Raw genomic sequence first — 25,313 nt, forward strand, 5'->3', positions numbered from 1 at the left:
TCTTAACATAAAATTCCAGTTATTCTTGGCTTGAGGACAAGTCTGTCCATTGCCATGGTGGCAGCAGAGTGCCAGAAAATGGGGAGCTAATTATGCTGAAAGCATTTGACGTGCAGATAAACTGTAATCAATACACACAGGGATCATCTGCAGCAGCATCACTTTTCCTTGTCTCTCTTCCCATGAGTGCAGGAGGGAGCAGGGTAAGAGACCACCATGCCACTTGTACACCACGTATTAAATACCTATTTAGGGAAATACTCTGGGTTTTGCAGCTGGCTTGTGAAGCTTCGGGGAGATGCTATTAAAGTTAATTCTTCTGCAAAGGAATGAGGTGGTCCCATGTACCTGATCAGGTGACAAGAGCTTCAGGCAAGAGCTGAAAGGTTTTTTTGAAGCATAGCTAAGTCATAAACATGAGTTTGTGAACTGTTTTCTGCTTATAAGGCCACAGGTCCTCCTATTCCCACAATTCATACCGCACCCACAACAACCACAAGCAAATACATTTATAAAAAGATCCGTTTCTGCTGATTTTTTTTCCCTTTATACATATTTATATATATAAATTGGCATTAAAAGAACTGCACCTTCTGATACAGAGCCCCTGTGACACCTGTACAAATAACTTATAATCCATCTACACCATTTACAGCTGTACAAAGTCAGCCCCAAACTCCACAGACCATGCTCCAACCCATGGTCTCATGGCTTTCAGAGCTGCTGGCTGCTGTGCCCCCACCAAAGGAGCCCAGTGAAGCAGGGGTGTGCAGTGCCACGGGTCACCACTCTGAGCCCAGGGTTACCATATGCAGCAGCTCAGAGAGGAAGAAGTTTGGAGCAAGCAGGTGTTTCTTGACCCATTTCTGAACCTCCTTTCCAGCTTCAGCCCCTTCCAAAACCCAAGTGCTTGCTGCTTGCTTGGTGGTCGTTTTTGAGGGGAGATGAAAATCTGCACTGGAGAACTGAACATGGTTCCTGAGACCTTCCAGGTACCTGTGCTGGGACATTGAGGCTGGGGACTTCTGGAAATAGCTGTGATGCTGTTGCCCACTGCTATCTTTCAAATAGCAGTGTTGGTTTGGGGGTTAAATGCATTTTTGGGACCTGGAGGCTCTTTGTGCTACTGAATAACCTATCAGCCACCAACAGCTCCGGAGTTGCTTTGCCCCCAGTAATGCATTCCAGTGCTAGTTTGGGGCTGTGCTGTGCATACAGAGCATTAACCCTGAGCTTGGGAATGGGAAGCAAAGCCACCTGCTGCACCAAGGCAACAATGAGGGGCAGAAGCAGCAGGGTTTCATGGGGCCCAACCAGCCAGGACAACCCACAGGCTTGGAGGAAATCATCTCCAGACTTGGATATCTGAGTTCCAGGGATGCTCCTTGGGGGACACTGGAAAAGCTGCTGTGTGCATCAGCATGGCTGGAGGACTCCTCCTTGGGGCAGGGAATCCCTGCCCCTATGCTGCTGGGAGCTGAGAGAATCAAAACCGACAGTATCAAGGATCCCACATCCCCTCCAATGTGAATTTGAAGAAGACTCCCTGGAGGCATCCCAGGTATCACAGACTGCAGTCAGAGTCAGTGCACACTGTGTTTCTTCCATTACTTCAGTGAAGATGGGGCTCGGACAGGTTCCTCCATAAAGCTGGGTTGGTGAGAGCCCATCTGCAGACCAGGAGAGGGCTCCTACACCCTGACAGCAGCAGAGGGAAGGAAAGGAGAAGTCTCCCATGTGTTCTGCAGGCTTCTCAGAGCAAAGCTGGGCCACGCTGCCTGGGCAGCCTGAGCTGCTCCTGCCCAGCTCATCGCTGCCAAATATTATTGCACATGGTTTCCCATGTCCCTGCTTCACACCACCTTGTGTAGCCCCTCTGAAACCACAGTGGGTGTCCCACCAACTATGTGCATCAGACACACAGGCACACCAGGCCAGGAGACACCACCTCCATAAATATTAGTGCTAGCAACTGCTCTCTGATCCACAAGCACAGCAAGCACCATCCCCTCAGCTCTGTTTTCCCCATTCCTTTCCCTGAAATGAAAAGCTCAGAAGTTTTTCATGACTTCTGCAAAACTCAGTTCTTCAGGAGAGCTCTGCCCTGCCAGGGTGTCCAGGCTGAGGCACATCCTCCCCGAGCCCTGCCCACCTCTGCCCTTGCAGCTTTACAAACACCATCCTGGTTGCAAAGTTGCTGTCGGCAGCTTCTTAGTGTGCTTTCTTTTTCCATTTCTATCACGACCCAGGTGCTGCATCTTACACACCAGCTTTTCCTCCTTTTCCTCACTGGATGACACCTGCAAATGTGTTGATGGGCAATAGCAGAGACTTGGGCATGTACTTCACGAGTCCCACATCCTCTGCTTCGTGCAGGCTGAATTTCATTGTCCTTGACTTTTGCAGGCAGTAGCTGGGCTCTAGGCAAGGAGACACTTCCACGCTGCAGGAGAACAAGAACGTGTTTACCTCTCGTGCAAAGCTGCCCCTGAGGGCCAGAGTCTGATCTCAGCCTAAATCCCAGCTCCCTGCTCTGACTGCAGAGTGTGGGCTGCCACACGGAGCTGTACGGCTGCTTTTATGCTTTCAGAGTGGTTTTGGCTGGGAGCTGATTTGTATCAGCATTTAAGCACAAAAGCAGTGGCCTCAGCCTTGCTTACTTCAATTCTCAGACATTCCCACTTTACCCATGCTCCATGTGGCTCGCGGGACACGAACCACAGACCCCATCTGTCCCCTTCCAGCACTTCACACATCACTACCACCACTGCAGCCACATTAACCCCTGACTTCCCTAAGGTATTGGATGTACCTGTCCTTCTATTGTCTTAATTACAGCATTAAGAAGAACCCTTTTTCTTCACACCATTACCCCAAAATGCAAAGGTAGGAGAGCACGACCCATCTCCTGCCCCTGCAGACACCCAAAGTCAGTCTGGATGGGGCTCTGAGCACCTGATGGAGCTGTGTGTGTCCCTGCTCACTGCGGGGCAGTCGGACCACATGGCCATTAAGGGTCCCTTCCAACTCGGATGACTTTCTGATTCCTCAGTCCTTTGACTCTGCCCTTCCTTCCCAGGAAGGAGAACCTCACCTGATCACATTCCTGTAGGTCCTTCTGCTGTCCTTGTCCAGACACAGTGTGAAGGGCCTCTGCTCTGTGCTCCTGATTTTGATGTTGCACGTCTTCAACTTGTTTGTCATGGTCTGGGTCGGGAGAGGAGGAAGAGCTCAATGAGTGCCTCATGCACCTGGCAAGGGTGGTGCATATATGGAAGAGACAAATGGCAGACATGAAGAGGAAAAAATGATGACGTTGTCCTTCACTTTCAACAAGAAGTGACGCAAGGTGGCTGCTCTAAAGACGGAAGGGTCTCGCTCTTTCTCCATGATCACAATCTAAGGTTGCAAGGGCAGACTTTGCAAGTTGGCCAAGTTTGCACAGGTTGGAAGGTTTGGGATGCCTGATGTGGGGCACAACCCTCTCTCCTGGTGTACTTTGGTATGCAGCACCTTGATGTTTCCAAAAGCCAGAATATCCTAAAGAGTACTGGCTATCCGAAAACATCAGCTGAGAGATTGAAGGCTCCAGGGCAAAAGAAAATGCAGCTGGAGGTGTGGAGCTAACAGGGTTGATCCCAAAGCTACAAATCTTCTCCCACACCCAAGCAGAGCCAAGATGAATATAAATATTTCTCCACTTTGCTCCTTGAGTCACAGAATCACCATGGCAGTATGTCAAGGTGCCCTGAGACAGTGTTTGATGTTTTGAGCAGCAGGGACAACATTTGGGGTTTGATATGAGTAAGAAGGCTTTTTCATGGAACAGCCAGCCAAGGAAACCCCCCAGAGCCCTCCCCTTCCACAGAGGGTTCCTCTTCACTGCGGTTGTAAGGGCTTCCCATTCACTGGCCAACCCTTGTGGAGCCAGGAGCATCCACAGCCACTTACTGAGAAGGATCGTCCCGATAAGTTGTTGATCTTAACAACTTCAGTGATGTTCACATTCAGACACGCCAGATCTGCAACAGAAGTAGCATGTTGGACAGAGCAGGCACAATGACACCGAGTACACTGAGTCAACTTTAACCTATGGAGCACCAGAAATCTAGTAAGCTGCTTTGCTTGCTCCCAAGGCACAGAAACCCACCTTGAGCTGTGTTGGCAGGGATGGCCTTCATTGAGAAACCTGTGGAGCGCAGGGACAGCGGCACCTCCTTTGCACGGTCACTCACCACGACCTGTAGGGAAGGAAAGAGCCTGTCCATGCAGCCAGGCCGAGGGGGTGGCTCTGAGGAGCTTCAGGGCAGTTTTTCACAAGTACAGGGATAGCCAACAGGCTTTCAGAGTTCACCAGAGCCTCCGTGTCCTCTCCTGGAGTGCAATTCTGGGGCCAGATCACTGCTTCTGGGAGGTCTGAGCTATGCCTGTGGATGTGTTGGGTGCCCAGAGCCCCACTCACCTTCCTGTACGTTACAGTCAAATCTATGCCAGGGCCATCCAGGATCGTCTTCTTCTTGGTTGGGTTTACCTCTACAAGGGGAATACGAAGAAGGATGGAGGTGTCACTCATCCCACCCATCTCAGGGCAGAAGAAATCAGTTCCAGGGCACAAACCTCTCTGTGGGCACACTGGAGGCTCTGAGCCACCAAAAGGTTTGGTGAGACAGATTCACTATAGGGTCTGTGCTCAACCCCAGTGGCAAGCATCCACTGGATCAGGCACTGGATACAAACCAGCCCTCAGGCACTCTATGCCTCATGACATCACCTGGCTGGGACCAGGACCCAGCCCACCACCCTCTTGCCTGGCATCACATGCCGAGGAGGGAGACAGGAATTCAGGACAGCTCCTGATCGCTGGGGAGTGAGGGCTGTGCCCATGGCGTGGCTCTGGATGCTGTAGCAGGCAGGACCCCCCGATGGCAGCCTCAGCTGTGGGGAGCAAACACACCTCTGGGGGAGACACTGTCCTGCATCTGGGCACGCAGCTCCGTGAGGAACACGTCCTCAGCTGGCTCCTGCACCAAATTGCTGAAAAAGACCTGAAAGAGAGGGAAAACGTTGAGAAAAGTCACCCTGTGACATCACGGCGGGGACGGGGCAGCAAAAAGGTCTGAACACAACAGTGAGACGTCATTAAAGGGAAATCCATGGGGAACTGATGGGATGGGGAGGGATGACTTTGCTTTCTAAGTGCCGGAGCCCGGCACGCCTGGCAGTGCAGTGCCAGCTGAGCCACGCTCCCTTGCCACTGGGTGTCACTGCGTGCTCACAGATGGCTGCTCCCAGCAGATAGCCCGCGCTGCGGGAGCAGCTTCCACCCCGACCACGGGCACTGCAAGGCCCGTCATTTCTCCCTGATGCACCGAAATCAGCCATTCCCTTCAGATCTATGAGCAAGATATGAAGATGAGATCCCAGAGAGCTTCTGCTCGCCCTATACCCAGCTGCGGGGGGGCTCAATCCCCACTTCCAGGAAAGCTCTCTGCAGCCAAAGAGGAGCAGTGTGATCTTAACCAAAACAGCAAAGCAGGCTCTGTGCTTCCAGATCATGCCCCGTATGACAGCAGTGCAGTCTGAGTGCCTCTATCTGAAAACCACATCTGGAGGCAGTTCCTCTTCCCCCACTTGAGCCACCACTCTTTCACTCGTTCATGATTTCTGCCTTGGAAGAGAAATGAGTTGAAGAAAAATTCAGAGGGAAAACAAAATCCTCAGCAACTCACAGTGCGGATCAGGTGCTTGCAAGCTACACGTTATTAATTCAAGTCTTGGTGATGCTCCACCAAGGATTAACAAAGCTCTTCCAGCTCTTTGCAAGCCGTGTGCCTGTTTGCTCATGCAACAGCTGCTCCTCTGCTGCAGTAGAGCACCACGTTGGCTGCGGGCAGCTATAAAGGAGATATGTGCATTGATACCACCCTGAGCTTGAGGAGGGGAAGCTGCCAGAGCAGCAGATGGAGGGCTGATACTTCAGGATCAAATACAGAAGCTCTCTGCGTTCGTATCAAATACCAGGTCTCACCCTGTTATCATTTCAGAGAAAAGCTGGCAGGAAGCAAATAAATGAGCACTTCAGGAAACCCTGCAAAGCCCCTGCAAGGTTTTGGTAAAGCCACCCTGAAAACTCCTGTCTGATTGCAACACCTACAGCAGCAGGAGGTGCCAGAGCTGCTGAGCAAACACGTGTCCAGTGGAGCAGTGTGCACAGGGTGATGTCAGTGTTTGCTTTGCTGACCTTCAAGATCCTGAAATAGCCCTCCCAGGATCACTGACCTATCCCTACCCCATAACCTTATCCCTACCCCTAACTGCAGATCTGGGAACCTGGCAAGGAGGGGAAGGGCTGGGGGTACAGGGATCAGCTCAGAGCTGTCCAAATCCCGTTGACCCCACGGGCTTTGCAGAGCTCTGTCAGTGATGAGGAGCAAGAGATGGCAGTGGCACAGGACAGCACAGCCCCCACAGAACCCACCTTCATGGCATACACCTGGAAGCAGACGGGCTGGGTGCCCATGCGGACGTAGTAGGCAATCACATCAGTGAGGAAGACATCAGTCACCAGATGCTTGCTTGGAGAGGAAGGCTGGGGGGGGGAAATTGCAACGAGGATCAGCCCCAGTCACTGCCTTCCTATCAAGTAAGTGGCAGTGAGCTCAGCTGCTCTGCCATGACTGTCCTCAGCCAAAGGGAGAGGTGTGGGCTTGCCCCCACCTCCCTGCCTTTCTTGCAGGCTGTCGATGCTGGCTCAAACTGCCAGGAAATGAGAACGGGGTATTACAGCAAACGCCTCGTTTACATTTGCATTCTTGAAACATGCCATTTCCTGGCCCTTGACCAAAAAAAACCCCACCACATCACAGAAAATGGGTCTCATGAGCCCAACACCACCGCTAGCTGTCTGCAGGGCATAAGCCCCCATCTGGGGCACATGAGGGCTCTGCAGGCACAAGCTCAACCCTGCAGGTTTTTGGGCAAGGGATCAGGCTCAGGCAGTGCTGGAGGTGGGGAGAGTTCCTCGTACCATGGTGGCCAGCTTGGGAATCATGTGGCACAGCGCGTTGATGTTGCTCTCGTACCAGGGATCGGCTCTGCCCAGGTAGGCGGCCACCTCGCAGAGCTCCTCGGGGCTGGTGGTGGCAGAAGGCTTCTGCAGAGAAACACAGCTCAGGGCACAGCCACAGCTCACACCACGCCAGGAGGTGGAGGGAAGCGCTCGTGGGGGTCAGCCCCTGAGGTCCCCCTGTCCCTCCTCCTCCAGCAGTGCCCGGACTCACCGCGGCCACCAGCGTGCCTGGCTGCCCTGTCACTGGCACGTAGTAGAACTGCAGGTTTAGCCTTGGTGTCAGGAAGACACGTCGTGTCTCCCGCTTCCTTGAAAGGGAAAAAAAATAAATATAGCCGTGTCTATAGTGGAAGGTGAAGGGGGAGGAAAACAGTGCCAGGAGACGGCAGCGGCTCTGCAAGGGAGGCACGCACCCTCCTCACTTGCCTGCCGTGCCCAGTGGAACACAACAGCAGCGATGCCCCCAGATTCCCAAATCCATATTCATCCCAAGATGAATGCATTCGGGTGCAGAACACTCAAGTCCAATCCCATCCCAGGTAACCCGGGATCCCAACGCACCCCCAACCACGCTGACTGCTGCAATCAAGCAAAGCCCCCACTCCACCCCCCCCCTCCCCCCAGCTGCTGCTCACCGCAGGGCGTGGTAAGCTTGTGCCAGACGGCCCAGGATGCGGTCGTCCCCCAGCAACACGATGCGGGCAGTGTGCAGCCTCAGCGGTGGGGCCGTGGGCTCAGCGGGGACCCCCACTCTCCTCTGCCCCTTGGTCGCTGGCTTTGCCCCGGGGCCGTTGCAGCCGGTCTGCAGGAAGGCCACGCTCTCCAGCGGCGAGGGCTTTTTTTTAATGCCACCTTTCCTATGGAGCCGGGATTGCTCTGTGTCGGCACTGCATGGGGCGGAGGGCTCCTCGGGGGCGGGGGGCAGGTCCCGCTCGATGCCGCTGTCGGTGGAGAGCACGGAGAAGCGGGTCTGCTCGCAGCACTCGCAGTCTGAAATGATGTCCTGGATCTCGAAGTTGTCCAGGTCTTGGCTCAGGCAGTCGGGCTCGCAGCTCTGCGACAGCGGGCGGATGAACAGCACCAGCTCCTTCCCTGCAGGCAGGAGGAGCTCAGGGGGTGAGACGCAGGCAGACCCAGGCTGAGCCCTCATCCTGCCCAAGCCGCCAACCAGATAGCCACCAGCAGCTCCTGGCCACCCTTCCAGCCCCATTTCTCAGCTCAGCACCACTCTCATTGGGTGCTTTGTGTGCACCTCTCGCTTGTCTTTCCCCCCCAGTCCAGCCCTGGTGCCTCACTCACAGAGTTGGTCATCTTCTGTCCAGAGGTGGAAGCTGATGTTGGGGTTGGGCAGTGGGGTGCCCTGCAGCCCTTCCAGGGGAGCATCACCTGTGGGAACAAGGGTGCTTGTAGCACGTGGAGCAGACAGTGCACAAAACCCTTTGGTGCTCTGCTTCAGCAGTTGGAACAGTCCTGAGCCCCTGGAGCTCTCCCTCCCAGTCACTTCTGGCCAAATCTAAGGCTGTAAGCACAGCCCTCTGCTCTCACAAACTGCATAAATGAAGGAGGTCCCTACACATCCTGGGAAAGGGAGAGGTGCCATGGGGGAACTGAGGCACGGGCAAGTGAAGGAGCTTGCTTTGCTGCAGGCAGCAGAGAGTTTGCAGAACAAATAGCATTCGTTTTGAGGATGGGCCATGGGAGGGCAATGGCAAGGACAGGCAGCACAGTGGGAGCTCACCTGGTGGGGAGGAGCTGAGGATGGTGCAGTAGATGCTCCGCAGCCTCTCCTCGTGCTGCCCACGATCTGCACTTGCTTCACTCCCTGTGCACTCGACGGCCGCCACCACCTCCTGGAACCAGTGCTCGACCTCACTGCTGGGCATGCCCTGCCACAGAGCTGCTGTCAGTGCCCCCAGATGCAAGAGGAGATGCTCCAGGGGCAGAGCATTGGAAGATGGCAAATGGCTCAAGGATGAGCCTGTCTTGCAGCCCTGTGCCTGGTGGGACCATTAGCAATCCACACCAGGGCCATATGAGTACTGCAGGTTACCTGGAGCCGCATCCTCAAGGCGCTGAGGTTGCAGTCCTTGCCCAGGGCTGCCTGCACAGCGTGGGTAATCACATGGCACATACAGGCCCGGGGGTTCTGGGAGACACGAGCTGCCTCCGTGTCGGTGAGCAGAGCCTTGCAGATGGCTTCAGAGAGGAGCTCTGGGTCAGCAAAGATGAAAATCCTGCATAGGTGGGGTAGATGGGGACAGAGGAGGTGAGGACGGCCAATTGCTGACACTGGGGTGGTCTGCTGGCCCATGCAGGGAAAAAGGGTCCTTGCAGAAACAGCCTTTCTCCCTGCTTCCCAGAGCCATGGAATTAAATTGGGATGTGTGGGAGGAATGTGCTCCCCCCAGCACACACCCTGCCACAGAGTTTGTCTTCAAGTTGTCTGTGCAAACAACATTAATTCAGGGTGCAGGAGGGGAACAGCTTCGCTGCAAAATTCAAAGGGTATGGAAGAAATAAGAGTGATGGTACATTTGAAGAGGTGCTACTCACTTTTCCCGGTAGGGGTAGGGGTCGCTTTTAAGACTTTGCTCAGAAATCACCATCCTTTGGTAGAGCATTCCTAATGAAGGAGAGAAAATCAGTGCACAGGGGTTGGAGCATGAAGCAAAACAACCCGATCCAGCACGCGGGAAGGGCTCCAAGTGGGTCAGCACCGGTGGGAGGGGGGAGGTAAGGGCCAGGAGTCAGCCCTGGGTTAAATATAACCACAGACAAAGATAGGCTATGCTACAGAAAAAGAAAACTCCTTCTATTCATGGATAATTTCCTGTATTTCCCTTCCTTTGTTTAGAGGATTATGAGCTTGGAGGGGAGCTGGGAGCAGGAGGAGAGGCTGACTGCTGGCCCGGCCACTGGGACCATGGGGGATGTGAAGAGCACCGTTCTGAGTGCAGAGGGATTGTGTTTCATCCCAGCTGGCCCTGGGGTGGGGAAGGCACAAGTGTCCCATCCACCTGATAATTCCCACCCAAAACCAGGAAAGGGGAATCCTTCCATCCATACATATCCTGAAGACCCAAGGCTGAGCCAGGCTCACACAGCAAACCCTGCCACGGCTTTAGGCAAAGGCCAGCTCTGTGTACAAACCCCCCAAAACCCAGGGGCAGAGCAGGGATGCATCATACCTGGTGCTGTCCTTTCCATTTTCAGCCTGGCAGCATAGTCCAAACCAACGGAGCAGAAAGGCTTGGGCAGTGTGAGCAGCTTCTTGCAGAAATCGTACACTCTGCTGCAGAGCTCGTCGGAGATGCAGGGAGCCTGGGGGTGAGAGAGGGGCAGCTAACGAGACACCACAGGCAGTGATCCCAAATGGGTCCTCCCCATGGCAGACCCCGGGATGGGAGGGCACAGAGCTACACCAAAACCAGACTGGGCTGAAATGAGATCTGTGAAGCAGGATGGGGCACCAGGATGGAGGTGATGCCTCCAGTTGAAGGGCTGCAGGATGCAGAGCTTTGGAAAGGTGCACCAAGAAAAGGGGGAAGGACCCAAATGGGAGGACTTTCCCTCCCAGATGTGTCATTATTTCAGACAGCACAGTGGGAAATGCGTGGCTGAGCCCTTCTGTGGCAGTGCAGGGCTTGGCTGGGCTATTTCAGTACAGTCCCTCCTTCTCCTTCTGATTTCCCAGGATCTTGCCTCAGAGAGGTTACCTTGATCAAGGTGTACATCAGCGTGTGCAGCAGGGGGATGATGTAATGCCTGTAGTCACCTCGCTCTGCCTGCAAGACCAAAAGCACAGTCAGCCCTGGGGCACTCACCCTGTATGGGTGCAGGGTGATGCTCCTGGGGCTGAGGCAGCTCTGGAGGATGTCTGTGAGCCTTTGGGGTGAGCAGGGTGTCCCCATGGAGGTAGGGGGCAGGTTCTGCTCAGTGGGCTGCCCATGTTGGTCACAGATCATGAGGGGTGAGTGGTGGACCACCAAGGACACAGAACCCGCAGCAGGAGATGGCAAAAAGGTAACTGGAGAGTGCTTTTCTGTTGACAAAAAAATGAAAAAAAAGAAAAAAAACCCACTCAAATGGAAACAAAAAACCTCTTGGAATCCTCTGGGAAGGGCCCATGTCTTGTTTGGTGGATATAGGAGCAGAGTGGCAAGGGAGGAGGGATGCTCCCACATCCCAAGCTGTGGGAGGCAGCTGGGAGCTCCCACATATCCCCAGCAACAGGGACAGCCCCAGATAACACTCGATTTCCTCCCGAAAACATCATGGATTTTCACTGCCAAAAGGAAGGGGCAACATTTTATCTGTGTGCCCACATGGAAACGAGGCTGCTGCAGCATGAAGGTGCCGTGTGCTGCTGATGCTCTCCCACCCTCGCGTATCTGCAGGGCGGATATAAAGACCCAGCAGGGCTGGCAGAGCCTTGCTGTGGTGATGCTGGTGCTCAGGGTCTCCCCCAGCACCTCCTTTCAGAGATGAAGTGCTGCTGTTGGATCGCAGCTAAATGGATCCGATGGCAGCAGCGCTTTAGAAATGATCGATAAAATGAGAGAGGCTGAGTCGCTGAGGCCAGCTAATCCCCGGGCAGAGCCCTGCAGGAACTCGAGCATGAAATTGCTGAGTTATTATCGGTGGTTGGTGCTGAGTGCTCAGGGCTGCTGCAGTGTCAGGGGACTGGAAAAACGTAGTACTGATTTCCAAGGAGAGCTTCAGGGAGACAAAGGGAATTACAGACCGGGAGGACCAACAGCTCTCCGAGAATTAGAGCAGCAGAGGGAAAACAGCTCTAAGGGGAATGGGGGGAGGGGAGGGGGATGACACGGCTCTTGAAGGGGAACACAGACCTCGGTCCCAAAGGGGGGGTGACAGCAAAGGGGTCTCTGCAAATGAGGGCACCAGCTGAGAGAAGGCACAAAAATGACACGGCGCCCAACCACATCAGCACTGCTGCAGGTGCTGGGGATGCTGGAGCTTCGCCCGAGTTCAGAAAACAACGAAATGCATCAGCGAAACAGCAAATCCGTCGTGGGGTTTCCACGCGATGCACCCAGGACAGGATATGGGGCTAGGTGTGACACCACGCGGAGGAAATGAGCAGCAAGGAAACTTCCCCGGCACCTGTGACCTCAGAGCAGCGTGGGGGTGGTTGGAAGGGTTCTTCATTTTGCTGTCTGTGGGCTGCAAACATCACCTGCCCCTGGCTATGAGGCTCCAGTCCCACAGCCTCCTTCCCCCAGGCTTGTCTCGCCCAGGGCGGACAAAGCCCCGCAGAGATGAGACCCCCACGCACAGGACACTGCGAGGCACTCACCCTCTCCAGTTCTTTCACCAGGATCCTGACCAGGACGGGGCTGTTACTGGGATTCTGGTCAATTTTTTTGTGCAGGGTCCATCGCAGCATCCCTGAGGGATGAAAAGTGGGGGGGGGAGGTGAGGCTGCTCCGCAGAGCAGTGGTGTGACAGACAGGAGATCTGGGCACTGCAACCACCACCCTCAGGGATCTCTCCCACAGCTCAAGGTGGCTTCATCCTCTGCTTCACCCTCTGCAAGGGACGGGGGACAGGCAATGGGATCTAATTACCTGCAAAACATCACCCACACTCCAAGTAAAATCAGTCCCCCAGAATGAATTGAGCTCCCCAGGGCTGCAGCAGCCCAGCCACTGGCTCAGCCAGAGCTGTATTCCCCAGCACAGTGATGAAGGGATTGCAGCAGACTCTCCAGCAGAGGGCAAAGCAGCAGCCCCACAGGGACGGGCTGGTAAATTCCAGCTGGATGGGGCTGTCCCAGGGGCTCACCTCGGTCGGGTTGGCAGGCGGGGTGGTGGCCGTCCAGCTCGCGCAGCAGCGTGCGGACACGGCGCAGGATGTCCGACTCCACCTCTGCGGGGACAGGGAGGGTGTGAGCAGATCGGGCACCTGGAGAAGGGAGCACTGAAACCCTGGGATGGGTACTGCAGGTGTCAAACCTGACTGAGCCCCAGCGGTAACCAGTCCAGAGCCATGTGGGCAACCGTACCCCAGTGGGCTGATGGCCCGTGCTGAGAGCAAAGCTAACCCACAAGGACGTGGTGGCAGACTTAAGAGCCCCTTTCACTGAATAAAACAGTCATACATACAGAAGCTTAAGGACCAAAAGCAATGAGAGAGTGAGATGAATGAGATGAATGAGAGAAGCACCTCTGCTTTTGGGCACCGTGGGTGTTCAGCCTCATCCCCATTCACTATAGAATCACAGAACAGTTGGATTGGAAGGGACCCCTAAAGACCACCTGGTGCCACCCCCTGCACTGAGCAGGGACACCCACAGCCCAGTGCTCACAGCATCCCCTGGCCTTGGCTGTCTACAGGGATGGGGCACCACCACCTCCCTGGGCAACCTGTGCCACTGCCTCACTGCCCATAGCAAGGACACTAGGGCTGTTTTCCTTGCATTCAATCTAAGCCTCTCCTCTCTAAGTCTGAAACCATGACAAGGGCTCTCTTTCAGGCTCCCCCAGAGCACAGCTACCCACCCAGGGCCCCGAGCAGGGACAGAGCTCTGACTGCCACTGACTGCCACCCGCTCCCCATGCATGTCAGCAGTGAGCTGCAGCCTGCTCGTGGCCAAAAATAAATGTGAGAACCTCAGAGCTGATTTTGGGGTATGATTTGTCCGTGTGGTGAGGACTGCTGCTCACGACAGAGCTCGTGTGTCAGCGCTGGCACAGGGCAGCTGTTACACCATGTGAGGGATTGGCTGGGAAACACCAATTCCCAACCTTAATCCTAACCCTAACCTTAATCCTAACCCTAACTCTAATCCTAACCCTATCTCTGTCCTTCCTGCCCGGTTTTGCTCCCGAATTTGCCCATCCCCCACACACCCACAGCTCCCAAGCATCAGGGATGGCTTCAGGGCAGGGGTGGGCAGTCCTCTTTGCCTATAGGAAATGAGAGGCAGCCCAAGCCATGCTATGCAAGCACTGTGCTCAAGGGCCACAACCTCCACACCTCCTTGCATGGCTCTGCAAAGGAATAAAGACAGCAGGGCTGGGGTTGGGTGGCAGAGCAGAGCTTTGGGCTTCCCAAGGAGCGGTGACCGGGAGAGGGGAGCCGGGAGCCATAGGAAGGGACAGAAGAAAACTTCCCATTCTTTTTTATTTGTATATATTTGCTTTTCCTGAGGCTGATATAAACACCGTGTCCTCTCTTCCTAAATCAAAGTGCCTGCAGCCATGCTGCACTGCGATTTCTTTGTGGGGAGCGAAGCGTGAGACCGCTGCTCCAACACAAACAAGGGGGCACTTTGATCTATAAACACTCACGGCCTACCAGCAGCAGCAGGAGTGGCTTACACAAGAGGCAAAATACTTCAGCATCAATATCCTGTCGATAAAATGTGAGATTACTCTGGAATGCGTATCTAATCTGCCCTCCACCCACCTGAGCTCTCCATGGCCGGGCTGGAGCTGCAGCAGAGCATGGGCACAGCTGCAAGGCTGCTGAGCGCACGGCTGCTGCTCACTGCACACGGGCATGGCCTCGGGTCCGGGGTCTCACCTGCAAAAAGCACACAGCACTGTCAGCTGTACTGGCAAAGGCAGGGCAGGAAAAGGGAGCCCAGGGCAGAGGGCATTTGGAAGGGGGCAGCCCTAAGAGCATGTCTCGGGTTGGTGTTTGTTGGGGAAAAGCTCAGCTTGATAAACACAGAAAGGAGGATGTGCATAGCCATGCAGGGCGTCACTGGGAGCCTTCTCCTCCCCAGGAGATTAGGAGAAATGTCTGGATTTAAGTCAAACTGAGTCCAAAATGCAAAGTCCAAGAGGACAAGATAAAAAAGACAAGTGGAATTGCCATAAGGTCCCTGCCCAGCACCCCAGAGAAACAAACACCAGCAGAGCACAGGAGCAAGCCACGCTCCAAAGCCTGGTGTTGGATGACATGGAATCACAGAGCACAAAATCACCAGGGTTGGAAAGGACTTCCAAGATCATCCAGTCCAACCATCCACCTACCACCAATATTCCCCCACTAAACCATGTCACATACAACACGTAAGGCATCCCTTGACATCAAGCCTTGTTCTCTCCAATGAAAAGGAAAAAGAAAGCAGGGAGGAAGGAAGGGAGGTCCCCTGTGACATGGCACCTGGTGGCACTTCAGTCCTCTGGGTCCCCCCAGGCACCATCAGGCAATCAGCCCACACTCTTCCTCACATTCCTGTGCTCCTCACAGAGACTCTAAATCTGCAGTCACCCATCACCAAACGCAGAGCATCCTTCTGGGCAGCTCCTGGTGCGTGGTGCTCCCCCCTCTTTGCTATGAGCACCGCACCGTAGAGATCAGTACCGTGGCTCTCAGCGCATTATTTCCTGCAGGGAAAAGGTCCCCACGAGGGGCCAGGTGCATGCTGTGCTCCTCGGTGCCTGCAGAAGTGAAACGTGTGTCGGCTGCAGCGGCGCCGTGGCTTTCCACATCCGCGTCCCAGCTGCCTGCGCGTGGGAGGGGACCCGACTGTGCAGCGCTCGCTTTCCAGATTTAGAACAGGACCTGGGCTGAGGTGAGCGGTTCAGGACCTGCGGAAATGTGCTTCTCGGTCTCCTGCCCGCTGCACTGCTGCTGTCATTGCTGCCTGCACAGCCCGGAGGTGAGACGTGCATGACTGCTGTGCTTCCCAAGGGTGCAAAGAGGCAAGGAGGGGAAGGGATGTGGGGCTGAAGATGGGAAGAGATGGATGGCACCGGGTCCCTGTGTTGTGCTTGCTCTCTGTGCCAACCCAGCCCAAATTCAAACCTGACAAGGAGGGCTTTGAAGGGGCAGAAGCCTCTTTGAACCACTGCTCAATTGCCCCTTTGTGCAGAGCCCAGGGAAGGAGTTCACAGCCCTGGGAAGGAGGCTGTCAGCCTGTGCTGGGCTTGGCATCTGTGTAGGAGGAAAACCTTGGCCATCACAGAGGCCAAGTGTCCCAGCAATGCCACAGGAACCACCTGAAGCACCAGTGCCACACTTAGAGCCACTGTTTCGGATGAAAATGCAGTTTTGCAGAAGATGTATGCTACTGCAGACTTGGAGATGCCAGTGCTGGTGTCAGAGCAGCAGGTGATGCTGCACCACGGCACCCAAGAATGGAGTCCCCAGTGCTGTGCCAGGCTGGGACAGGATCTGTCCCCAACACCCATCCCACATCCCTCCGCTTTCCCTTCTGGATGCAGAAGCCACAAATGCAGAGCCCCACCTGGCAAGCTCAGCCTGCAAGAACACCGTGTGCTCTCCTGGTACCCTGCCCCACAGGCCGACGGGGGCTATCCCCAGCCCCACTCCTTCCCACCATGCTGTGGGACCCACAAGGAAGACCCAGTCCCTGACCTTGCTCTGGGCAGCACTCACCTCCAGCTGTGTCCTCCCAGCTCCGGCATCACCGCGGGGTGCAGCACGGTGCCATGGTGAGGAGGAGGAGGGTGTGATGGAGCAGGAGCTGGCAGCGAGCAGCGGTGCTGAGCTCTGCTGTGTGTGCACGTGTGAGAGCTCTCAGTGCAGCGGCCACAAACCCGACCCAGAACAGGAAGGGCTGCCGGGCCCCCGGCAGCGTATGGCCGTGGGGTGATGGCTGAGCCCAGGGGAAATGCGACAGCACATGGTGCAAACACCAGCCCTGAAGAAGTGCTCAGTTCCCCGAGTCACACCACTCCTCTTTCTGCCCCCTCCTCCCCACGCATCTCTTCCCTTCTCTGCAGCAGCCACGAGACACATCTCATCCCGTAACTGGTTATTTTGCTGTCTGCCAGCTCAGCAAGACCAGCGGCTTCTCCGTGCTCATCCCACTTCTCTGCAGAGCTGCCTAGCCCCGCTTCCTCCCTGCAGTTCTTAAAATACCCGAGGCATCAGCTGGATTTTACTTCATTTGCCGGGGAAAAAAAATTAGCAGAAAGGGTGAGAAGGGAAGATGCATCCCTCCCTTCAGCTTCCAAGAGCTATGAGGCTTTTAGAGATAAAACCTGCACGATTCCCAATCACCTCTCCCAGGAGCTGAGGTAGTGATGGGAGCCATCTGGCTGCGCTGAAAGAAATGAAGAACTTTGCAGTGAAAGCACAGTTTGCCCCAGAAACAGGCTGATAAGATCGCGGCTGAAGAGGCTTTGCAGCCTCATCTTCCTCTTCCAAACCCGCAGAGTGCCAGCAGAGGTGTGAGCAGAGCACCAGCAGCCCACCCTATGTGTACCGTGGGCTTCACACACAGTCCTGTGGGTCACCAGAAGGCTTCACTGACAGGTTGGGGGGCACTGGGGGTGTCAGTTCCCCCCTTAGCTCCCATCCACGGCCCTTCTGAGCCCTGGGGTGGGGCCGGAGGTCCATGGCAGAAGTATGAAGACATGTCCACCCACATGAGCCATCCCAGCCCCACCAAACTCAGCGTGCTGACTCAGCTGTCCCCAGCAATGCTTGACATGGGGATGCATGGGTTCCCTGAAAGACCTGCTGCCCTTCTCATGGGCCACCAAAAGCTGGCAGAAACGCAAACCTCTAGGGGAACTGAAATGACAAACACAGGAGAAACGAAGCAAAAACGCCCAACACCACGGAGGAGAGCCTGGAGCCCTGGGAAGCTCCATCAGACCGGCTGAGCACAGCCCTCCCAGGGTCGCAGGTGACAGAGCAGGGCAGGTGCAGCCCACGCTGCACACACACGTTTGCTCTCCCTGCGTTATATTTAGTCCCGCTCCGAAGTCGGTCTCTCCACGCCTCCTGCAGCCCTGTATTTGGTTACACGGCTCTGCCTGAGGCTTCCTGCAGCTCTTTATCAGCTCAGCAACAGACGTTTGTGAAGAAAAACCTATGTTCTGCACAGGAACGGGGCACCCCTGCCCCCATGGCTGCCTCCAGCCAGCTCAGTGAGGAAAGCAGCACAAGCAACACTGCACCTGGTGTTACCCTCAGCCCCACATCCTTCCAGCACTGAGAGCTAAAGAGGGGTTGTCTCTGCAGGAGCTTGGGGCTGTGACCCCAACCCAACCCAGCTGCCTGGGAACACATGCTGTCACTGCCCAGACAGACTCCAAAATCCCCCAAATCCCCAACTGCTGCACTGGGACCCAGGGTCACAAGCCAATGCTACACGAGACCCACCAGCACAAAGCACCTGAACCTTCATTTTAGCCACAAGTAGCTGCCAGCACAGAGCTGCTCTCTTTGGTTGGATTCCCAGCCCCACTGCACAGCTTGGGTGGGACACAGGGACCAACGCAGCCCCCGCCCGGGGCAGCAGCAGCTCCAGGTTCACCGAGGTCCACAGTGATGCACACGGAGCACAGGCTCCATCTCCCCTTACATCAGCCCCTGAGCACAAGTGTCACAGTTAAAATGAAAACTACACCAAATTCACATACAAATCACCTGCAGAGCATGGGCGAGAGCCTCACTCCTGTCCCCATTCCGACTGGCTGGGCACCCCCAGGACAAGCAGCAGAGCCACGCACAGTCCCCTCTGTCCCCATTTTCAGCCTCAGCTCCTGGCAGGTTGGTGGCTCCAGGCGGCCCCACAGGAAAGCAGCTGCTCTCCCCAGGCTCTCCCTGCCAAGGAAACGCGTCCCCAGCTCAGGCTCTGCTTCCCAGCAGCACTTTGCTGTAGTGAATGCTCACCGGCTGCTCCAGCTCGGCACGTCCCCGCCAGCAGACCCACAGTGTGGGGTGGGCAGGAGGGACCCGGCTCAGCCACCAAACCCCCTCAGAACACACATCCATCCGTCCGCCCCTAAAGCTGCCGTGGAAATGGAGCGCTTCCTGGACACCAACGGCTCTTTGGAGACTTCCTCACCAACGTCACATTTCATTCTTCCTAAGGGAAGAAACGAGTTTTCCGGACGCATCGGCTTTTTCAATTTAGCGCCTCTCTTTCCATGCTCAGAGTGGAGCTTTGGATAAACAATAAGAGGGAAAACATAAGCATGATGTGGAAAGCTCTGCCAGGACTGCACAGAGCGCTCCGGGGAAATGGTGTGCAGCACAGCCCTGCACCCCGCGGGCTCCGCATGAAGAAAGCAGCCCCAAATTCCCTTGCTAGGAAATGCGGGGCTCAAACGTGAGCCCCGGGGCATGTTCACACCTCAAAGCATGCAGCAAACACCCCCACAGATGCAGGGATGGGATGAAGAACAGCAGTGGGGCCCCACGAGCAGCGCCCATCGCGGGGCAGCTCTCCCAGCAGCTCCTGGTTGATGGACGGTGCTGTCTTCAAGGCATGTCACACCTCAGAATAGAACAACGTGACTCAGCCAACTCGGCAGCTGCCTTCTGCACAGCCATTGGCACTGGCAAAGCTCAGGAAAGCAAGAAAGCTACAGGGAAACAATTCCTTGGGGAAGCGAGTCCCAGGAGCCCTTATATCTGCACAGGGGACACAGCCACACCAAGGGGCTCCTTGGGTTGGCTCCTTCCCAAGGACTTGGAGATGAGGAGTTGCCATTTCTGGTGAAAATCTGAGCTTCTTGCTCTGGGCACATGGGGCTGCAGAGGAGGAGTACTGCCTCTGCATCCCAGCCGTGAGCCCACAGCAATGACTGATACTGCTGCTGCGCCCACCCCGCGTCCCAGAGAGAGATGGGAGCTCAGGGCATCCCAGAACTGGGACACGGGTGTTGCATCAAGGAGGGAAAGCATCAGCCACGAGCGGGACAGCTCTGAGAGCACACACAGGACTACACGTGGGAAAACACCCGAGAAGAAATGCTGAAATTGGAGCTTCCCCAGCAGAGAGAGGCAGGCTGGTGCCTGGCGGTGGGCCGGGTGCTTCCCTGCAGCTCTTATGTGCCAAAATAGAAGAACAAGAAATAGATATATGTATAGCAAAATATATATATATATATATATATATAGTGATTTTGTACCTCACAACAACATGAAAAGAGCTTCCCACAAGGCCCAGGAAAATCATGGTTAGCTGCCCCATGCCACCATGGGCAGCACAACACCAGGGTGACCCCTATTTTCTCCCACTGCACTGTAGGATGCTCAGCTGTGAAGGCTGAACGACGTCCTTGGATTTGGGTCATCCACCGAGGAGAAAGCCCAGGGAGCCGCGTACCCACTGCACAAGGCAAGGACCGAATACGTGCACACACAAAAGGTATTGTAATGCACGGAGGTGATCCATCAGCCCCGGAGGAAATCGTTTCGTTGCTCAGACTTGGCCAGGAGGCAGAGGCGGTGCTGGCGGTGCACGCAGCGGGCAGTGCAGATGAACCAAGGGCTCTCGTGGAAACGCAAACCCCCAGCGCTCCGCTTTTCAGTTTCCTCTCCGGACGGGACTGCTGCGCGCTCCGTGCTATCGCCACGGCCATCGCCGCTTATTGCCGCGACCCAAGGGACGGATGCAGGATGACGGGGGGTGAGGGGAATAGGGGGGGGGAAACGAGGTCGCTTGGGCGGCCCGAGCCCACCTGAAGCGGCAGTGAGGCACTGGGCACCCAGCAGCATCGGGCACCAGGGAGGACATTCCCACGTCCCCAGTAGGGACCTCCAGTGCCCCTTCCCCTCGCTCACCCCCGGTAAAAACACCACACCGACCCCGTTCAGCCCTTCCCAGGGTATTTACCCGCGGGGATGCACCGCGTACTGCCCCACTTCCACCCTCTGTGCCCGCGGTGCCCATCCCGGGCCGTACCTGCGTGCCCCGGGGGCTCATCCGGCGCGGCGGTGCCACGGGGGTCCGCAGTGCCGGCGGTGCGGCCGCAGCGCTGCGGGGCGAAGGCAGCTGCCTTCGAGATAACTTCCTCTTTCAGGCTGAAACCCCTTCAAGGAGAAACCGTCGCGCTGCGCTCAGCCGCCGCTCTCCGCCGCGTCCCTGCCCCGCGGAGCCGCTCCGGCACCGCTCCGCACCGCCCGGGCTGCCCCGCGCCGGGAGCAGCCGGTGTTGCTACGAGAGACAAGGAGGAGTCTGTCCGAGCGGGCGGCTTTTCCAGCTCCAGCTCGAAGTTTTGTGCCGCTGCCAGCGCTGGCAGCCCGCCGTGCGCATCTGCTCCGCGCATCTGCAACGCACGTCTGCTCTCCGCCGCCGTGGGACGGTGCACCCCGCTGCCAGCTGCGAGGACACCCTGCCCCCTCCCCCCCCCCAGCCCCGTCCCACCCCCCCCGCAAGGGATGGGGTCACGGGGAAATTCGTCACCGCGCTGACACGGGCCTGGTGCAGAGCTCTGCTCGTGCTCGGCGCTGTCGTGCTGTCCCACCCGTGACTCGGCAGTGGGGCTGAGCCGAGATGGGGCCGCTCTGGGGAAGGATGCAGGTGAGACTGCACGGGTCCCCCCCCCCGCGCTGAGCCCGTTTGTACAGCCGCATTAGCACGACTGGGGCCGGCTCAGCACCCAGCAGCGGCACTTCAGGCTCTGAGCTACCTGGGGGTCCGTGACACAGGGCATGGGAATGGCACTTCTCACCTTCTTTAATACATGCAAAACAACACGAGGTACGGCTCCATACCTGGGCCCCAGCTTTAAAAATAACCCTCTTCCTTCCTGCCCGGCAGAGGAAGGCCGGAGGCGGCCGCTCAGCTGGCTGCTGCTGCTCACAGCCCCCAGCCACACCACTGCCAAGGGCCCCACACGCCCCACACAGATGGGGTGATAACCAGATTCCCATCCACTGCTTCTGTTCACACCCCCATTCACGAAGGACATCTCTGTGTGACGTGGGCAGGGCTGCAGGGACACAGTGCACGCTGTTTGCAGAGCATCACGACTCGCTTCTCCAGCGTGCCATGGCCGAGGTTTGGGCACTGCTGCTTCGTAGCTTTCACCCACGCATCCTGCAGCAGCAGCAGGCACCTGGCATGCAGGAACTCCTGCTGCAGGCAGAAGCTGTTTCCTGTGCCACAGCGTGGGGGATTAACCCCCCAGTGCCACCACCTCTTGGGTTCTGACCCCAAATCCATTTTGCTAAGTGGCCTTTCTGGAACCTTTCCCCTCCTGTGAGCTCTGTCCCTGGTGACAGCAGCAGGATTTCAGCATCAGCCTCTGGAGGTGGGGTCACATTTGCTCGTGGCAACACGAGTAATGAGGAGGAAGCAGTTGGTTCCCCGTGTTTTCCATAACAATCTCTATGGAAGAGCTCTCTCTGGGCAACACAACTAAGTGCTCACCTGAAGCAGCAGATCAGGAGGGGTTTTCCAGCTCAGAGGGGAATGTGCTGCCCAGCCTGGGGCTTTCCTGCTGGGGAGTGGCACGCAGCTCTGTGTGCATAGAGATGGGGTAGTTGCTGGGTCCTGAAAGCACACCAGCAGTGGGGAGCATTGGCTTGCACAGCTGATGGGCATGGCACAGCACTGGGACCAGCTCTCTCCTGGCTGTTGTACTCCAGTGCTCCCTGCTGCACCATCACCCTGTGCTCACCTCCAATGCACAAAGCTCTTCTTCAGTCAAGGAGGAGCTCTGGAGCACCTCTCTTCCTACTCTGGTTTCTGTTCCCAGATAACTTCATTCCTCCATGCTTTAATTTTCTGTCATTGCGTGGCTGCTGTTGTAACAGACCCAGCAAGCTGGCTGGGTTTCTGAGGGAAGGAGAGGTATTTGGAGGAAGAAAAGGACTCAGTGTGAGCACTGCTCCTGCCAAACCACCCAGCCTGCAGGGAAGGCCCTGCTGGCCCACGGCTGAATCACCATGGCTCAAGCCAAGGGATGGTTTTCTTCCCATTTACAAGGGAGCAGGTTGCAGACCAAGTGATATTTTACATCACGTCTCTCCCTTCCAGATTCTGCTTCATCCTATCTTTAACAGAGAGAATGGGGGTACTGGGGGGAAAAGGGAATCCAAGGTTTTGTGAACTTAGTTTGCCTTTTTGGTTTGTCCAAACTAAGCCATCTTCAAGACGTTATGAAAAACCCACAGTGAGAAGCAAGCAGAAGAAGATAATATTAAAACATGGGCTTTGCAAATCTGAGCAGCATCAGCATGTCTTGCAAGGGTGGAAACAGGCAGATAAAGGCTGTGCAAGCACTAGCAGCAGGAGGGATGACTGCTCACCTATAGGATAATATGGGCTAGAAAATCTAAGCAAACAGCTTGAGCAGACAGCTGATAAGAAACCACTGCTCCTGGTATCACACAGCAGGCAGCCACGGAGCAGCCAAGGGAGCAGGAGGTGGGTGCTGCAGCCACCGTGTGCCAGTGCCCATGCTGCCAGCACTGAGGTCAGCTGCTGGACACCTCCTCCAGCTCTGGCTTTTTGCACAGATCTCAAGTGCTGCATGCACATAAGCCAAGGGCAAGCGTTTCCGCTCCCAGAAATGATGTGGGTGCCAAGGTGGCACTTCTGGAATGAGATCAAATCCCCGTGCTTACTGCTTCTGCCAGCGATGGCATGCAGGAGGAAACGGTGCTTTTCATCACAGCCTCTCTGCTCCGATTCACTCAGTGCACTGATGAGAGCAGGGCTGCTCCCACAGTGGATTTTCAGGCTGCACGAGCTCCAGCTTCCATCCCGTGGGGTGGGGCAGAGCAGGGGCAGGTTGTTGCCTAACCCCATGCTTGCTCACATGGGTAGGGCTGGGCCCAGAACCCATCCATCAGAGCACACAGCCAGGCATGGTGAGCATCCCTGTCCTGTGCACGGCCACAGCAGCTCAGAGCCAGGCTGCATCCCAGCATCCCCACTTCCCCACCACCCCCCAGCCCCGTGGTGCTGGCCCCCACTGCACTGCAGTCTGTGGATAGGTAAAGAAATCCTACCTTTACATTCTGATTTTCCTACACAATCACTGAGCCTCTGCTCAGGCTCACCTGCAAAAATAACTCAAGGGTCCTCTGCTCCATTGCCTGTCTTGTCCACAAACACATGGGAAGCCCCAGAGGTACACAGCCTCCTTCCTCCCCCCTCCCAAAACAGTCTGGGTGTAATTTGCTTTGCTTCCAAAAAATCCCTCATTTCCCTCTGGTTTCCAGGTCTTGCAAAAGGTTGGTTGGTCTGTGCCTTCCCAGCAGCAGGATCAAGGTGAGGGCACTGCAGTTCCCTTACCTCCGTAAGAAATGCCTCTTCCCTCGTGGTTTTTAAAGTCGTGGGGGAGGAAGGAAGATGGGAGAAAACCACAGAGGAGGAATGAAACCGACACAGTGTGGGGAACTCTGAAATTGCCCAGCAGACACCCAGGGCAGCGGCTGCCTGAGCAGCATGGGGTGAGCACAGCCCCAGGACACTGAGCATGTGCTGGAGTGAATCCCCCATTCAGAGCTGCAGATGTGTGCAGGGCCTGGCTGCGGGCGTGCTTTTGTTTTTCATGTGCCTGCTGGGATAGAAACTTGACACAAAGAGCATGCACCGACCTGCTGGGGGTGGCCGTGTGTTGACAAGCGAACCGTATCCATGTCACACTGTGCTCAGTGATACCCTTGGGCAGGTCTGTCTGAGTAACAGAGATGTGCTGCACACAGACTCACACCCACTCTTTCACCCTAAAAGACGGGGAGCTGTTCCCTGCAGCAGGGAGCTCAGTGCCACCTGTCTGCCCGCATGGGTGCTCACAGCACATCTACGTACAGAGGTGCATTGGAGGCACGCAGGCTTCAGCTGTGATAGAGCACAGATGGCTCTCCAAGAGGGGCAGAAGTTGGCTCCGGCCTGAAGATCAGCACATATTTCCTTCTGCGATGGCCGTGAAGTTAAGCAGAGAAGAATCTCTGCTATCACGCGCTCTCAGCTGTTTGCAGACTGCTCGTGCCCGCCCCAGCATGTCACATCTCAGAGGAAACACCCACCCCTGGGTCACCCCACTGTGTGGGAAGGGGTAATGATGGGCTGTGGGTGTGCAGGTACGGGTGCTGCCTGCATGCAGCTCCTTCCCTCATCCCTCACATCACCTGCTGGGGACCGTGTGCTGGAGAAGGGGTGCAAATGGAGCTACCCCTTCACTTCTTGTTGGTGAAATTACCTCGTGTGCCACTAAAACTGCCCTGAAAACAGCAACAAAAACTGCTTTGAGATGACATTTCAGCTGGGCTCCTGGGCAGGGAGACTCCCAGCGGGCTGAGCTTTGTGCAGTTTCTTCGAGGAACCTCTCACAAGAGCGTCCTGTTCTCACATGGCTTAGGGCCATGGTTGGTTGTAAGTCAACACAGAAGCCAACTGCGGGAAAGAAAGGCACTGCTGTACAGAGAAAGCCTCTTTCAGAGTGAGGCATTGCCCGAGCCCCGGCTCTGCAGACATAGCTGTCCACTCATTTCTGGCTGCAGGGGTGGTGCCTCAGCCTGTGGATCATACAGCTCTACTGGAAGG

The 25,313-nt window shown here is 55.9% G+C and overlaps 1 protein-coding gene across 1 annotated transcript; it reads right to left on the reverse strand.

Annotated features, from left to right (window-relative positions):
• Positions 1-1,508: 1,508 nt before the first annotated feature.
• Positions 1,509-20,888, reverse strand: PIK3R6 (phosphoinositide-3-kinase regulatory subunit 6). The gene is made up of 20 exons (XM_065735107.1): positions 20,718-20,888; positions 14,504-14,620; positions 12,878-12,961; positions 12,390-12,481; positions 10,786-10,854; positions 10,258-10,390; positions 9,623-9,692; positions 9,120-9,303; positions 8,808-8,955; positions 8,369-8,455; positions 7,705-8,161; positions 7,281-7,377; positions 7,028-7,153; positions 6,479-6,589; positions 4,955-5,045; positions 4,463-4,533; positions 4,151-4,241; positions 3,952-4,022; positions 3,095-3,207; positions 1,509-2,443 (listed from the first exon to the last, which is right to left on the reverse strand). Exons 2-20 carry the CDS (start codon positions 14,541-14,543, stop codon positions 2,287-2,289), a joined length of 2,292 nt encoding a protein of 763 aa, XP_065591179.1. The 5' UTR covers positions 14,544-14,620; positions 20,718-20,888; the 3' UTR covers positions 1,509-2,286.
• Between the last annotated feature and the right edge of the window lie 4,425 nt (positions 20,889-25,313).

The sequence above is a fragment of the Cyrtonyx montezumae genome, unplaced genomic scaffold (assembly GCF_038088225.1).
Source record: "Cyrtonyx montezumae isolate F1298 unplaced genomic scaffold, pur_monq_1.0 scaffold_19, whole genome shotgun sequence".
NCBI lineage: Eukaryota > Metazoa > Chordata > Aves > Galliformes > Odontophoridae > Cyrtonyx > Cyrtonyx montezumae.